Source organism: Crocodylus siamensis, chromosome 3 (assembly GCF_052110815.1).
Source record: "Crocodylus siamensis isolate JL-2025a chromosome 3, ASM5211081v1, whole genome shotgun sequence".
NCBI lineage: Eukaryota > Metazoa > Chordata > Crocodylia > Crocodylidae > Crocodylus > Crocodylus siamensis.
The window spans coordinates 89694044-89709070 of NC_143397.1; the positions used below are offsets into that span (position 1 = coordinate 89694044).

General features: G+C 44.1%; 1 protein-coding gene across 4 annotated transcripts in view; it reads left to right on the forward strand.

Moving 5' to 3' along the window:
• The window catches only part of ADAMTSL1 (ADAMTS like 1), an 872699-nt gene that overhangs the window by 662687 nt on the left and 194985 nt on the right, over positions 1–15027 (forward strand). For all 4 annotated transcript variants that reach the window (XM_090038771.1, XM_090038775.1, XM_090038773.1 and 1 more), the window contains 2 exons: positions 5779–5853; positions 10625–10782. In XM_090038771.1, the coding sequence (XP_089894897.1) occupies positions 5779–5853; positions 10625–10782 (233 nt within the window). The remainder of the gene's footprint in view (positions 1–5778; positions 5854–10624; positions 10783–15027) is intronic.

The following is a 15027-nucleotide window of genomic DNA, read 5'->3' on the forward strand; positions in this document are numbered from 1 at the left end:
TAGTGACTGTCCTGCAAAACTGAACCCTTAGGGTTTGGTTTACATTCATTAGCAGTTAGCAGACAAATTGTTCCCTAAGTGGCTGGTAAATTCTGCTGATAGCCTGGGTTCCAAGCCAGAGCTGCTGGCAGTGATCTAAAAGGAAGATAATCTTGGTATGACCCATTTTAGCTCCTAGAACACTGGAATTCCATATGGATGCAAAGCAAGAGTCTGTCTGGCCCAGTATCCTGACTCCGATATGGGTAACGTCATGTTTCCAAGTTAGTTGCAGTTCCCCATGCCAGTGTATTACTACTAGACAAGTAGTGCTGGGACTAGTTTTCTGGCTCTGCCCAGAAACAGAAGACTTGATGGTAGGACTATGTTAGCATTTTGTACCAAGCCTAAAGCCAGGAGAAATAGAGCTGCCTTGTGAATTTGGCATATGCTCCTGCAACATGAAGACAGGGCCAACTCACAGATCCCTCCTTGTGCCCCTTTCAAAAGCCCTCTGTCACTCTCCACCCAGAAAGCCAGGGTAAAATGAACAATAGATTCATGCATCTCCTTGAGAAGACTCAGCTGGGATCCTCAGATAGGGGAGCATTTCTCCTAAAATGAAGAGCAGTTAAACATTTAATAGGGTCACCTCAATTTTTGTCATTGTGATTAAGAGTCAACACCCTGTTGTAATGATTCCCAAGGTCCAGATGTTCCCAAGGTCCAGACAGCTTAAGAGGTCAGCCAATTGGCCAGCTTTTCTGGGACATTTCTTCTCTTTGGGACTGCAACTGGGGGAAAGAGTCACTGGACACACCCCTGCTTATACTCACATCTCTCTTCTTGGGAAAGATGGAGGAAACACTTGTCTACTTCTTATCACCAATAACCTCAGGAAATCTTCCTTCCATCTTACTCCTGCAGCTTTACAAGGGCCAAGATGTTGCAGGATATTTCACGGTAACAAGGACTTTATTATGAATTTCCATGAAGACTAAAGAATAAGGAGTTATGTCCTTGGTACTAAATGGTGCAAGTGAAATGCATTAAAACTTATGGGATATAAACTGAAGACTTGTTTTAAAACAGCACAATTGTGCTGAAGTGTTAAGATCTACTGACATTTCATGGAGCAGTTTCAAGGTTCATAACATACAGAGTGAGTCAAAACCTCCGAATAACAAGGTATGTCATTATAATCCACATAGGAGGTCCACTTTTCAAATATAACAAACAGATCATTTTTAAGGGAACAGTAATATTCTTTAAAAATGCAACTCTTTCCTGACCTCCTCTAAGACATGTAAAATGCACCAAGATAATGTGTCACAGGAATGGGCCTTTCACAAAGAAAACAGAAGTAAAACAAAAAATACTTCTGTTTTTGGGCTCTTTAAACATTAGAATTATAATGGTAAGAAAGAAATCTGGATTAAGAAAGTGTCAGAGTTTAAATCCTTCTTTATTATACAGGAGAACAGACAAGAAGTTCTCTCTAGTTAAAAAAAAGATAGAGAAGAATTTACATGTAGAAACAAAAGTTTGTATTTGTTATCTTGAATGATACCAGAGACAGATGCATGCTGGCTATATTACCAAGTGCTTTTTAACTATTTCACCTCAGTGTTTAAAAGTTCTCAGGAGACTCCTCAAGCTTGAGCTCTGAATAGTCAGAGACATTGCCAAAGCATATTTTGAGCACTGAAATTAGGCTCAGGAGATTGTAGACTTTAACTTCCCCAATGATAAAGGCTCCTGGGTTTGTCCAAAGTAGCTGGCTTCACAGCATCTCTTCTGTAAAGCTTAGGAGCTCCGCAAGACTGAAATGCCAGCATTACAGAGTTTAAGTTCTGGACAGCAGTGCTATTGGAAATATCCAATGCTGTTGGACCATACTTCTGTCCTGCAAAGTTTGGAAACCCTTCAGGACAATAGTTTCAGTAAATCCTAGGGTACGTGTTTGAACTTTGGATAACAGAGGGTTGTGGTTACCAGAGTCCGGCTATTCAAAGTTTGGTTGAACAGAATTACCAGCAGTGTAGTCTGAACTAGTCTGAAAGTAATTGCAATTTCTCTCCCTCACCCCCATGCCCTCAGCTTTCCCTCTCCTGCCTCTTCCATGCATATACACATGATCACAACTTATCTGACACACTATGACAAACACACTGGCATCAGCTGATAAAAGATCATTTAGGATGTCAGCAGGGAGCTTACTATTTTTTTCCTAGCACTGATAATCCTAAATTGATTACGGCTTTGCAGCTCCCAAATGCTTTCTGTAAGAAGAGCATTTTCTTTAGCTGTATTCCAGCCAATCATAATGCAAGCTGCATCTCCTAGTCAGAGTTTTGTTCATGTGATGAAATTTATACAAGGCTGAAACAAGGAATGGTTTTGTGGTGTGAGTAATTTTTGCCTGGACCAGATGAGATTTATAGCCCATCTATCAGGCAGCTATATGAGAGAACAAGTGAGGGGGACATTGGGGCAAGCTTATTAAGGCCAAGTTGAGCCAACTGAGAGCCAATATGGAATATTTCCCTTTGCACTTTACATTACTTGTGATTAAACAGAGACTTTCTATTTTCAACATTTTCTGTCCATACACCTTTAAGATAAAAAATGTGAACCAAGTTCACAAATGTGGACACAGATAGTTCTAAAGGCTCTACCAACCTCTTCCCAACTTTATAAAGCTAGCTATGAGGCACCCAAAGCTTTCCTTTATGGGAAGTCATTATGAGGCCGTGACATCTATTCTAGCAGATGAACTTTTAAAACCTCAAGGCTCCAAATAAAACTGTGGAGGAACAGATAGATTTTCATTTTCCTGAATCAGAGAAACAGAAACACAGGTTCTAAAAGAGGTACGAATCATTACAACAGGGTGTTGACTCTTAATCACAATGACAAAAATTGAGGTGACCCTATTAAATGTTTAACTGCTCTTCATTTTAGGAGAAATGCTCCCCTATCTGAGGATCCCAGCTGAGTTTCAGTAGAGTTCTCCCCATACCAAAATAACTTATTTAAAAAAAAAAAAATCCTGTCCACAGTTAAGATCCTCAGATGAAAGAAAATATTTATAGTGGCAGAGTTGCTTTCATGTGTCAAGGTAACAAGCAAAGCTAAACAGCTCTTAGGTAGTGGGAATCATGCAGCTTTGTCATAGGAATAATTCTAGGGAGGAGAGGGGAACACCCTCTCCTTTCAAAACTTTAGCTTTCAGGGGCACAACATTATTTTTCTTTTTGGGCACAGACAGAAGTGTAGCTTCCCACCAACTCAGATCACTTTGCAGGAAGCATTCCAAGTTACAACAGCCACCCTGTGTCAAAGTGGGAGTCCCTGGCTAGCGAGAGAGCTAGTTTCCTCATCTGCCTCTGGGCATACCACCTACCTGTCTCATCCACCATGCCTTGTTGTTAATTAATTAGGTTCTTAGTTCAGGCAGGAGGCTGTCCATTGTACACCCCAATATTGGGGAGCTATCCGCAGCTCTGTTCCACCCCTACACCACAGCCCAAGCATCAGATGGCATCTCAGGCAGTTGGCTCAACCGTTCCCTTCACCCATTAGCTGTGGCCCCCAATCATAGGACCAGGGCTTATGGAAGGTGAAGTTCCCATCTCAGGCCAGTTGGATGCCCATGATAAGCAAAGAAGCTTGGGGTCCCATCAGGGTGGGCCCCTAGCCCTTCTGTCCCTTCCAGTCCTGGCCCCAGCATTGACCAGTCAAGTGCCTTGTGTGGATTTTCACCTCCTGCCTGCATTTAGGGAATCAGAGTCCCCCATTCCTAGCTCAGGTGCTCCTGGAAGCATACCTGGCCCTGTAGGGTCACTCCCCCAGCAGGCTCAGGCACCTCTAGAAGCTTACCTGGCCTACCCTGCTCTGTTGGTATATGGCCTACTTGAAGGTAAGGGCTAGGGTTAAGGCACCCCTACTTGCCTTTCACCAGGGTAGTAACCGGCTGGGCATTTCCTGGGAGTGCCTATGCCACAGAGTCCCCACCAGGCCACCCACTCCTGGCAGGGTACAGTTTTAGGTCATGCCCAGACACCTCCAAACCATCCCCTACAGCCCCTACCCTTACCTCCAGGAAGGAGTATTCAACTTAGTAACCAAGCAATGTTACTACCTGGCCTGGCAGCAGGCAACTGTCCTGTTTATATAGGCAACCATGGATGTAAAATGGCTGCTGCAATTAAGCACCTGCTGGCTGCTTGGCTCGACTCTTAAAGTGGCAGGCACCAACAGTGACCTGCTACTTTTCCCCCTGCCCTGACCAAACAGAAGTTCACTGGTGGTTCCAGGGGGAGGTGAAACCACCTGCTGCCTGGGAGCATACAGTTAGTTTCCCCTAGCAATGCCTCCTTCTCCCTCCCAGCCTGTCCCTGTTTTCAGAATCAGAAGGGGGAAAGGGAGCTTAGTCAAGGGGCTCCCTAGTTAGTGCTGGAGACTGGGGTGGGTGAATTGGAGCCCCCGCCTTGGAGGGGGACTCCAAATATACCTGCTCGCGCACCAGCAGGGATTGAAAAACCCCAGACCAAGTTCCCTCCACTCCCTCCCACCCCATTCTGAAAACAGCAACAAGCTGGGAGGCAGTGCAGATGCAAGTTATAGAAGACATTCTATTTTGAAGGATCTTCATCTGAAAACTCATGCAATGAGGGGTCAGATTTTCACCCAATTGGCCATGTTTTAAATGGTCTGCAGCTGTGCACTTGTGTTTGGTAATGCATTTAGATCACTTTCTGTGGCCAGATTGGGTGAAAATTGTCACTTCTGTGTGTGCCCTTTGATTCTGACTTTCAGCTTCTAGATGGATAAGGAAGGGGTAGTGAAAAAGCAGAGAAAGGAGAAGCACACTGAGTGCTTCCCCCTCCACCCCCATTACTCCTGTTAATCAGCTGTTTAGCTAGGAAGCAAATATGTGGAGCCATGTCCCACTGCAGTGCAGCTAGATGTTATTGAGATTGTTGGCTCTTAAATGTCACTGAGCTAACTGTCACAGCAGCAAATAAACCTACATGTGAAGGTGAATTAGTGGCTATTGCCAGGCACTTCTTACAGATTCAGTTCAGCCCTAATTAAAGCTGTTGACAATGTTCCCTAAGACTCCAGTGGCACAGGCTCCATCCCTAAGCACCTGTTTACGGGACAGTTTTTAACAGACCTGTGTTGTACCAGGGCTTTTTGATAGTAGCAAGTAAATGAAAACAATTACTGCACTATGATACGATTGTGCCTTTCACCTTTGATCATGTCGGCTTCAGGTGGGAAGAGGAAAGTTTCCTCAGCTGAAGGAGAGATCACATGAGAGACTAAAGAAAGTGAAGAAGAAAGGCCTTTAGGGGTTCAGCTGGGGAGGAATCATGTCGTAGGCAAAGGAATGGGGAGGTCTGGAGTTCAACTTTTTTCCTTTGAAGATACTAACAGTTTTATGCTTCCCTAACTCAGGACAGATATACAAACCAAAATCATTTGGAAGGGCAAGATGTCCTGTGTTTGAACTGGCGGCAAGGAGAAATAAAGAGCTGCCAGTTGTTCTTGAAACACTGGAAATCTTGGGTAGGAGCAGAGTGTAAATAAGAAATCAGCAAGTTGGGATCTGAGTGCAAATGTTATTTTAAGGAAGACCTTTCCCTTTTGTCAGGGTTCACTGGTCTCTCTCACTCTTTTTTTTGTAAAGTTTTACTTGCAGTTTTCCCATGAACAGCTATTTCAATGCTTATTTGGAAACAGGTGGGGATTTCTTGCTTGTTGACTCCAGGCATTTGTGTTTTTCCCCAGTGGATGACACGGTGGTTGCTGTTCCCTATGGAAGTAGGCATGTTCGCCTTGTGCTGAAAGGACCAGACCACTTATGTAAGTACAAAAGACACATTCTGTTTTTGTTTAGAGAAGGCTTCCTATCCCATCACATACTGTTTACAAAGGGGGCATATGGTTTCTTTCTCTCAAATAACCAGTTTTAACTCAGGGGACAAATTCTGCCCTCAGATGCTCTCACCAGTCCCATGACATCAGTGGAACTTGCACTTATATTTTTGGTCATAGGTTCAAAACCTTTAGACCCTTCCATAAGTCTTAAGCTGTTTCTATTTGTTTATATTTTTGCTGGCTAGCTGGATGCCAAGCATGTCTGTTTTAAGAGAGAGAGAAAGAAGAATTAGAAAGACTTATCTTTTTATTTTTTAAAACTTTATTATAAAAATATTAAAAAGGTGAAAGTGCCAAAGAATGTGTGTCTGTCCCCCCAGGGGCTAAGCATGAAATATTTGTCAACAGCAAAAACACAATATCACTGGAGGTTGAAACCTCTTTCCCCCCTATGCCCTTCATGGGATTACGTATTTAGGATTAGCTGAGCATCTTCCACCTTGCAGAATGCCCCCTCAGTGACCTAGCATGACACAGACTAGTCCACAGTTTGTCACAATTTGTTGCAAAGTGAGGTGTCCAAAGACAAATGTGACACATGCATGGCCCAAGAAGTGGAAAAGTTGGAGGGCGCTGTCAGAGCCAGCCCTTGTGAGCCATTTTCTGCAGCTTTTCCAGTTCAGCACCTTGGCCTGGCCCAGCAGAAAATTAGCCAGGCAGATCATGCTCCCTTTGGCGCTCTCTCATGTGGGATAGACAGAAGAAGAGAGAAGTAAGGAAAGATGAGGGAAGGAAGAAAAAAAAAAGGAGAGAAAGCTACATACAAAGATAATGAGGAGGGTAAAGTATAGGCTTTCCTACTGCTGAAATCAGCCCCAAAGTGCTTATATGTTAAACACACAACTCTCCCTCTTCCCCTGTCCTGCACATATACAGAGCAAGAAGGGAAAAAAAAAAAAAAAAAAAAAAGGAACGTACACATGCTCCTCATGAGGCAGTATAACTCTTAAGGACAGAATTTGGTTATGCAAGTCCACTAACTTTGATCCTACATCTGCTGGCATGAAAAGGGCCTTTTCTCACTCTAACAGAGCACCCTGTGCTCTGTTACTCCCAGGGGCATGGGCAGTAAGCAGGCAGCCTGCAGCTGGCTGTTACCTCAGTTAGGCCTAACTGGGGAATAGGGCCCAGTTGTTATATAAGGGATGGGCCTGAAGCAGCAGTCTGCTGCTAAGAGTTGAAGAGACATCACCAGCTGAGCTGCTGCTCAGCATAACTTGGAGGTAAGGGAGGAGCTATTGGGGTGTCAGGAGGCTCCTTGTCCTGGGTATAACAGAAAATTGAACCCTGCCAGGAAAGGGTGGCCTGGTGGGACTGTCTGTGATGGGATAGTCTCCCAGAAATGCCAGGTCAGTTACTGTCTCAGTGAAAGGTGGGTGGGGTCCCTGATAATCCCTGTCCCCACATCCCTGGTGGGTAGCAAAATCAAGAAAGGGGGAGCCCAGACTCACTATGAGTACTGAGGCAGGGCCCAGGCCAGGTGGAGGAACCTGAGATAGTACCCAGACTCAGTGGAGTCTGAAGCTGCACCAGCAAGTCAAGAGTTAAGCTCCACCAGGGTGGGGCTTTGGGGAGCTGTTAAGGAAGCTCCTGGGTGAAGGGATAAGGGTTAACTTATGGAGTGCACTGAGACAGGCCTGGGAGTCCTAGCCCTATAGTGAGGGGCTTGGAGCCTGAGGATGGGGCTTGGAGCCAGGAGATGGGGGTTGTAGGCCCAGAGATGTGGCTTGGGGCCCAGTATGTGTATTAGGAACATGACAAGGGCAAATGTTAGGCCATGGAACATCTGCAAGATGTGGAACATGATAAAGGGAGGTCAGAGTTGTGTACATAGCCCTTGTCATCAGGGCAAGTAAAGGGCAGCTTCCTGCCTGATGAACATCAAGGCACGGCAGGAAATGTAGGTGCATGGTTTGCTCAGAAGCAAGTGGGTGGGCCTACGTTGAGACCGGCTCGGGGATGCCCACTTGTTACGTTCTCCCTGTCCCTTCTTCAGTGCTGTCTAACTTGGAGGGTGTTAGAGAATATTCCCTGAATTCAGGAGAATGTTGGGGCTGTGGCTTTGACTGGTCCTGAATAGGAACTCAATGGAAAATGTTAAAGCTTGGTGCAGTTTTCTCCTTCCTTGCTGTCAATGCTGTTACAGTCAGAAATACTGAAGCATTCTCTAGTAGTAATCTCCAAACACTGCAGTTTAAGGTGCAGCACCTTAAACAAGTATTGTAGCATCCTATAGTCCTTTTAAAATAAGGATGGGGACAGTTTTCCAGCTGTGTAGACCCACTGAGACAGCCCCTGTATTTCCTGGTTAACAGAATATTAATAATTGAGAACTTCTCTGCGTTTCAGACATTCTCACGAAAATGCTTCCATCCTGGTGCAATGGAAAGTGTGGTTTTTCAATCCTATGTCTTGAGACAGCAGTAGGCACGTAATCTTTGTATGACTCTTTAGTAAATTACAGGTTATAAACTAGGAAAAAATGCATAACTTTTGCTTAAAAGTTCAGATCTTCTGAAGTACTTTGAAATACTTCATTTTTAATAGGCCCTTTGTGTATTCCTGTCCTGCTCTAAGGTGGTGGTTATTCCTTTCCCTGTAAATAACTTCCCCACTTTCCTTCCCTCTGCCTTCTCTCCTTGCACGCACACTCCATCACAAACTAGCAAACATTATCTTGTAAGTCTGTTTGCAATGAAATTAGCCTGTAAGGCAGCCTGGGAAGATTTTCTTTTTTCGTGAGAAGAGCACCTGTGGAAGTAAGCAGAAGGCTGCCAGAGCACACTTTTCACTCAAGACATCACATTCCAAAATAAGAAAGATCTGGATCAGCAGGCCATAGCTGAGTCACTAGACTGAGATTCAGATCACGTGCTTTATATAGATATGAATGGATCCAAGTGCATCTCATGTTGGTTTCAGACAACTCCATGAAATATTTTGTTAATGTATTGAAGGATTATATATGTGAACTGCAGTTCAGCTTTGGGTTTTTTATTTCTCCCCATGAACATTTGGTTGGAGGGGAAGTCAGCAGGAGTCTGACTGCAATATACAGCAACTCTTTAAAACGGTGATTTTTTTTTTTCTTCCCTATACTTCATACATGGAGTCATGAGCAGAAATAAAATTTCAAACTGATTGTGCCTCAAAGTCAGAAACAAACTAACCTCATCAAAAATCAAGGAATTCAGAGAGATTCCTTAATACACTACACTCAGCAGCTACTGTTTTAAGATCATTCCTGTGGCCCACCTTGTAAAGCAACCCAATTGCAACAATTTTTAAGAATTAACTTATTTGTCCAGCCTTTTTTTCTCTTTGCCATCTCTGAACATGTGTTACTGTCACATGAATATGTTTTTCAGTATCCTGTACCACTCTCCTTAGGGACTCATTGTATATTGGCTCATTTCTGGGTGGGAGAAGGCATTCCTAAACATTGTAAAGAAGTTTGTGAAGCCCTTTGAGATCCTTCATGATGAAACCTGTTATCCCTGTTTGATAGTGACAAGAGTTCACTATCAAATATACTACAGGGAGTAAGCTGGCACTGACAAAACTAGATGACATAACAGGCCTTCCTTTTGATTACTGACTTCTCATAACCCTCTGATAAATATAAGGTCATTAACCCTACAGAGCAGTACCTGAATCGGGATACACTTGGGATCTTTGGGCACAATTTTAGAGATAAACAGGCAGAAAGAGTTTAGTTGTCCCTATTACAGTTTCCCATTAGAGTCTCCTTCTTGGACTCTTTGCAGACACTTTAGTTAATATTTTATATATGTTTCCTTTTTCTTTGCTGGACAAACTGATTTCAATTAATGGGTGGCAGGCAGTAGCTGTATGCTGGTCTCTCATATCTGGGTAATAGCTGTAAGCCACTCTCTGGTTCTGTTCATAACCTCATCAACAAGATTTATTCCTAAGCATAAAAGAATGTCAGTCCCCAAAGCAATAACTGAAAAACCTCTGCCTTTTCCTCACCCTGGGGTAGTGAATGAGGGGAGGGAGCAGTGGGCTAGTGTCACCCTAGTTACCACCAATGGCAGAACTGTTCCTTCACAGCCTACCTGCCCGCTCTCTCTTCTCTTATCTTGTAGCTGGAGCCCTGCACTTCTTTCTCATCTGCTAACCACCCTTGCCTAAAACAGGCCTGGCTTCTCCCAAGTCCTTACAAAATTGGACCTCCCTGTAACAGTGGCCCACCTAGTTTGTCATGTTTAGTGGTATACCTCCTTTACCTCCCTTTAACTCTAAAAGCAAAACCAGAAGTCAGCACAACTAACACTAAAAAGCACAGAATGACTCCCTCCTTCCACAAAAGAGCATGATTTATTGCATACAGGGCTGCACACATTAGAAAGCCTGAGAGTGAATGTGCTTGATAAGGCTAGAGAAGAGAGCAAGAGCAGTGTCCTGTGAGTGAGTAGGTGGGTTGGTGTATAGGGACAGAGCCGAGAGGTGTTAAGTGTTGAACGTGTTAGGTAAAACAGGTTGCAGGGATAGAAAAATGAAAAGGAATATGTACGGGGATGGGAAACCTCTCAGCTCTTGTCATTACTTCATGTTTTCCTTTCTTACATTCTGTCATTCTGATAATGTTATTTCTAATTTTTATGCATATGGCTGCTCTGTGTGAAACAGTAGAGCACTTCTAGTCTCTTGTTAACTTGTTTGTGTTTGCCAGATTTGGAAACCAAGACTCTTCAAGGTGTGAAGGGTGAAAACAGCCTCAGCTCTACGGGCTCTTTCTTTGTGGATAATTCTAGCATCAACTTTCAGAAGTTTCCAGACAAGGAGATACTCAGAATATCTGGGCCTCTCACTGCAGACTTCACAGTCAAGGTGAGGGTTAGAAATGAAACACAACAATAAAAAAAAAAACAAACAAACCCAAAAACAATGTCCATGCTTCTGAAGGACCAGAGAGGTTTCCTAAAAATAGTTTTCCTGGGAAACAAAACTGGGACCTGGTCCAGGCTATTTTCTGTGCCCTCTGTGAATAAACAGCTAACATGATGGAAGTTTCATTGGAACCTCTTTGGAAAAGAGACTTAATTTTTTCAGGGGAACAAATATCCCAGGTGTATCTTAAACAGAAAAGACGGACTAATGACAAATGATAATGGATGATGCTGTTTGGGATAGGTATAACCCACAGACCAAGCAGCTTGCATAGTTTGTGACCTGAAGAGACTGCAAGCCTGAGTTTTCATTCTGTTATGCTGTTTTTTACACTGCTGTAATACCACCAGAGGTGTAAAATGGATTTAATGGAGCAAGGAGCTAACCCAGGGGTTCCAAAGTAAATGGGTTGGCTTTGGTTGAGAAGTAGCCCTGGTATCATTTGGAAGTTCTGCTTTATGTTGTATTAGAAATAAGAATCAAGTTGTTTCCTCCCATTAGTGCTTTTCTGTTCTTCCAGGTAATATAAAACACACTGCTGGAAGCAATACACACATTCCGTAGTAAAAATGCACACGGAGAAATGAACATTTGGGAATTACAATAAAATAAAGTCCTTTTTCAGTAGGTCAGAGGGACCTGAAGGATTTCAGCTGTAAAACCTGTATCATATCCAGGACTCCATAAATTTTTCATCATGGGACCTCAAGGCAAAGGGTATTTGATTTAAGCTAACATTGATGACCTTGTGACAGCTGGATGTATGAATGCTGGACTGGAAAATGTGACAGGTGATTTGGATTGGAGGAGGGTGGAGCAGTGCACTGGTGACTGTCCCCTGCCTCTTTTAGCATGGTTACAGCCTCTAATCCAATCCAGATACAGAAGCCAAAAGTGCCTGGTGAACAAAGAACCACAGGAAAACAAGATGATATTTTATCTGCATGATGGTCATGGGCAGAATTAGTTTAAAGAAAGCAGTTTAAACCCTGCCATGCTACCCCCCGATGTGGAATGAATATCCCTTGATTAAAAAGTCACTGTCCAGATACAAATATTTTTTTTAAAGATCCTCTGTCATAAACAACAGTCTAGATTATAAAAGCCAAAATAATGGTAATGATTTAACTTTCTTCCCATTTGTTACTGGCAGTTCTGAAATATGAATTGATTAATTGAAATACAATAATTGGAGGTAAGAAAGTCAGTAGTGAAACATGGACCTGGGTATCAGGAGAGCTGGGTTCCATTTCAGATTCTGTCAGAGTTTTTCTGCAAGTCAATAGAACCACTTTACCTTTATCCCTTTCTCCATTTCCACATTGGCAAAATTAAAGGATTCCTGTCTTCCTCTTTAAAGTACTTGGAGGTGGGAGGGAGAGAGAGAGATAAAAAACATCATATAGATGTAATTTTGAATAAGCTCTCCTGCCTCGACGTGGCTGGAAATGTTGCCATTGATTTCAGCAGGAGTTGATATGGTCCCATCCATGTCACTTTCTGGTTTTCACAAGCACCAAGCTACTGACTGTGGAATTTAAACATACCAAAGGAAATGTTTGCCTTCATTTTCTTTTTACAGCTTACTAATTCGAAACTAATACATAAAGTCAGGGAAACATTTCTCTTGGTTTTAGGTTATGCAAAGACCTATATTTACAAAATCTAGCCATACATTTTGAGCTAAATTTGACCTAACAATCTCTTCGTTGCTGTACTATGAAAGAAGGGATTTCTCTGTGTAGAGTAAAAAAAAGTGAACAAGATGAGGAAATGTTGCAGGTTTTTACGATTTGTTAAAAGCTGATCATATGCTTGATGATCCACAGTATTAAGCCAGTGTCTTTCCCCTGGATTTATATGAAAAAAATTACAAAGGCACTATTAAATTTTCAGGAGCCAAACACCAATTGAAGTTAGTGAAGTTCTTTTTAAGGATTTCAGAGTGCTTGGGATCTGGCACTTAACAGTTATTGCTATACTTAAATCTGTAGAGAACTGGGTTTTTGCTGACTGTTAATGAAAGGATAGAAATAGATTATGGTACATTTAGCCAACAGAGATCCCTGCACATGCAAAAGCAAAACTGACACCATTATTCTCTGTATTATAATTAGTTTTGCATTCTCTTAAAATCTTCAATGACTGGATTTTCTAATTGTTATATTTATGCAGAAAGCATCTCTCCAGGAGGCAAGAGTATACAAATGTGGGCATGCTTCCAAGCCTTGCCCACATCCTTCCTTGCCTGCCATAACCTCAACTGCTTTGCCTGGAGTATACAGACTAATGTATCCCTGAAAAGCAAATTAAAGACCCTGTCGTAGTGGCAGCCAGCTTTCTGCATATGGGGCTGCGTTGCATCTACACTGCTATCACCACAGCTTTTGGGCTGCCTTGCAAGGCAGCAGGGACAGCACAGAGCAGACGCATGGGGTCAGGGCAAGTACAGCAGGGAGCTGCCAGCAGAGCGAGGAAGAGGGGCCTCTTTTACCCCATGCTGAGCAAATAGCTTCTGTCAGGGGCAACAGCTGCTGTGCCTGGGCAGGTAAGCCTCGAGCAAGCGCAGGCCGCCTGGGGTCAGAGCTGTGCAACAGGTCCCCACCAATACAGTGGGGCTGAGGCTGGCGGTGGCAGCAGTCGTAAGGACCTGCTTGCCGCCTGGTCTGCCTAGAAAGGCAGTCCAGCTGCGGAGTGCCCCAGCCCTGCTGTGTGTTCAGGGGGTGGCAGGACGTGCCACGGCTGCACTGTGCCTGGGCCAGGAAATCAAGAGACCCTCTCTGCAAGCCAGACAAAGACCTGGCCTGCGGCCCATATTTTGCCCACCCCTGCGTTGCAAAAAATTGCGGTCCGTTTCTTGGAGGCCACCAAAATCACAGACACACACTCATTTAGCAGCACAAAAGGTGTATTTGCAAATAGGGTCAGAGCAGAGTCAAAGACTCAGATTACCCTGAATCCCCCACGGAATTTTTGCAAGCTGTATTTATCTTCTTCCTCCTGGGCACGTGTGCAGAAACAGGAACTCTTACAGCTCATTTCCGTTTCATACAAACATATATGTGGTTACATCACTACATTCATCGCATGTACATTATAATTAACTACTTAAGTATGCAGGGCGGAGAAGTAAATATGCATCAGCTAATTGCACATGCTCAGAAAGTTCTTTAGGTCACCAAGAGTTTAACCCCCCCCCCCTTTCAAGGACACAGTCAGTTGAATTCCAGCTTCTGTAATCTGCATGAGAAAGGCTAGGGGGAGGCTGGGGGAGAGTCTGTGATTTAGTATAAGAAGAGCTGTGGCAAGGCTGGCCAAGAAAAAAAAGTCCTTGGCAGTGTTTTTTGCTTATCAGGTGCGAGATGCAAACTGTGCATTTCTAACAATACTCCATTTCTAACACCTGGATCATCATGGTCCCTTTCTTGCTTTAAAGGATCATCATACTCCCTTCCTGCTTTAACAATAATGAATCAATCGAAAGAGCAATCACAAGATCAGACAAAGCACTGTAAGCCTATGAAATAAAAAGGGAGCTACTAGCTGCTCCTCGAACAGGGGTTGAAAACATTTTTGAAGATGTTGGCATGCCAGGGGCAGATGGTAGGGGAGCCACAAGGGGCCCAATTTTTGCCATGGCAGTGCAGCATGCATGCAGCCGCTGATGGCAATAAGTCAGGCCAGGGCTGCAGACCCCAGAGCAGCTGCAAGCCTACACCAGGGTCCAGAGCCACAGCCCCTTCCCTGCAGTGCATCTTGAGGTGGATGTGCAGGTGCCACCACCACAGAAGCAGGCCATGTTTCTGAACCCTGGTATAGCTGCTTCCAGCCTGCCTGCCACCTGCTGTGAGCAGCCTGGGCTCTGTGCCAGAGGCAGCTGCACACACACCTTTAGGCACACAGTGGAGAACGGCCTGCTGTTGCACTGCCCCAGGCACCTTCCCTGACCTGCGACCTGAGGCATGTGTGCAGCTGCCACTGGTCACGGAGTTGGGCCAGGTCCCAGTGCACTGGTTGCAGCCTCCCAGCTGCCTGCCACATTTGGCCTGAGCTCTGGACTGCTGCTGCCTGTCATGGAGTTGGGCTGCTTGCATTAGGGCTTGCAGTGTCCTGCTGCAAGCAGCTTGGACTCCGTGGCCGGTGGTAGCTGCCCAGAGCCTGGGATGGCTGTGGCATGCTGAGTAA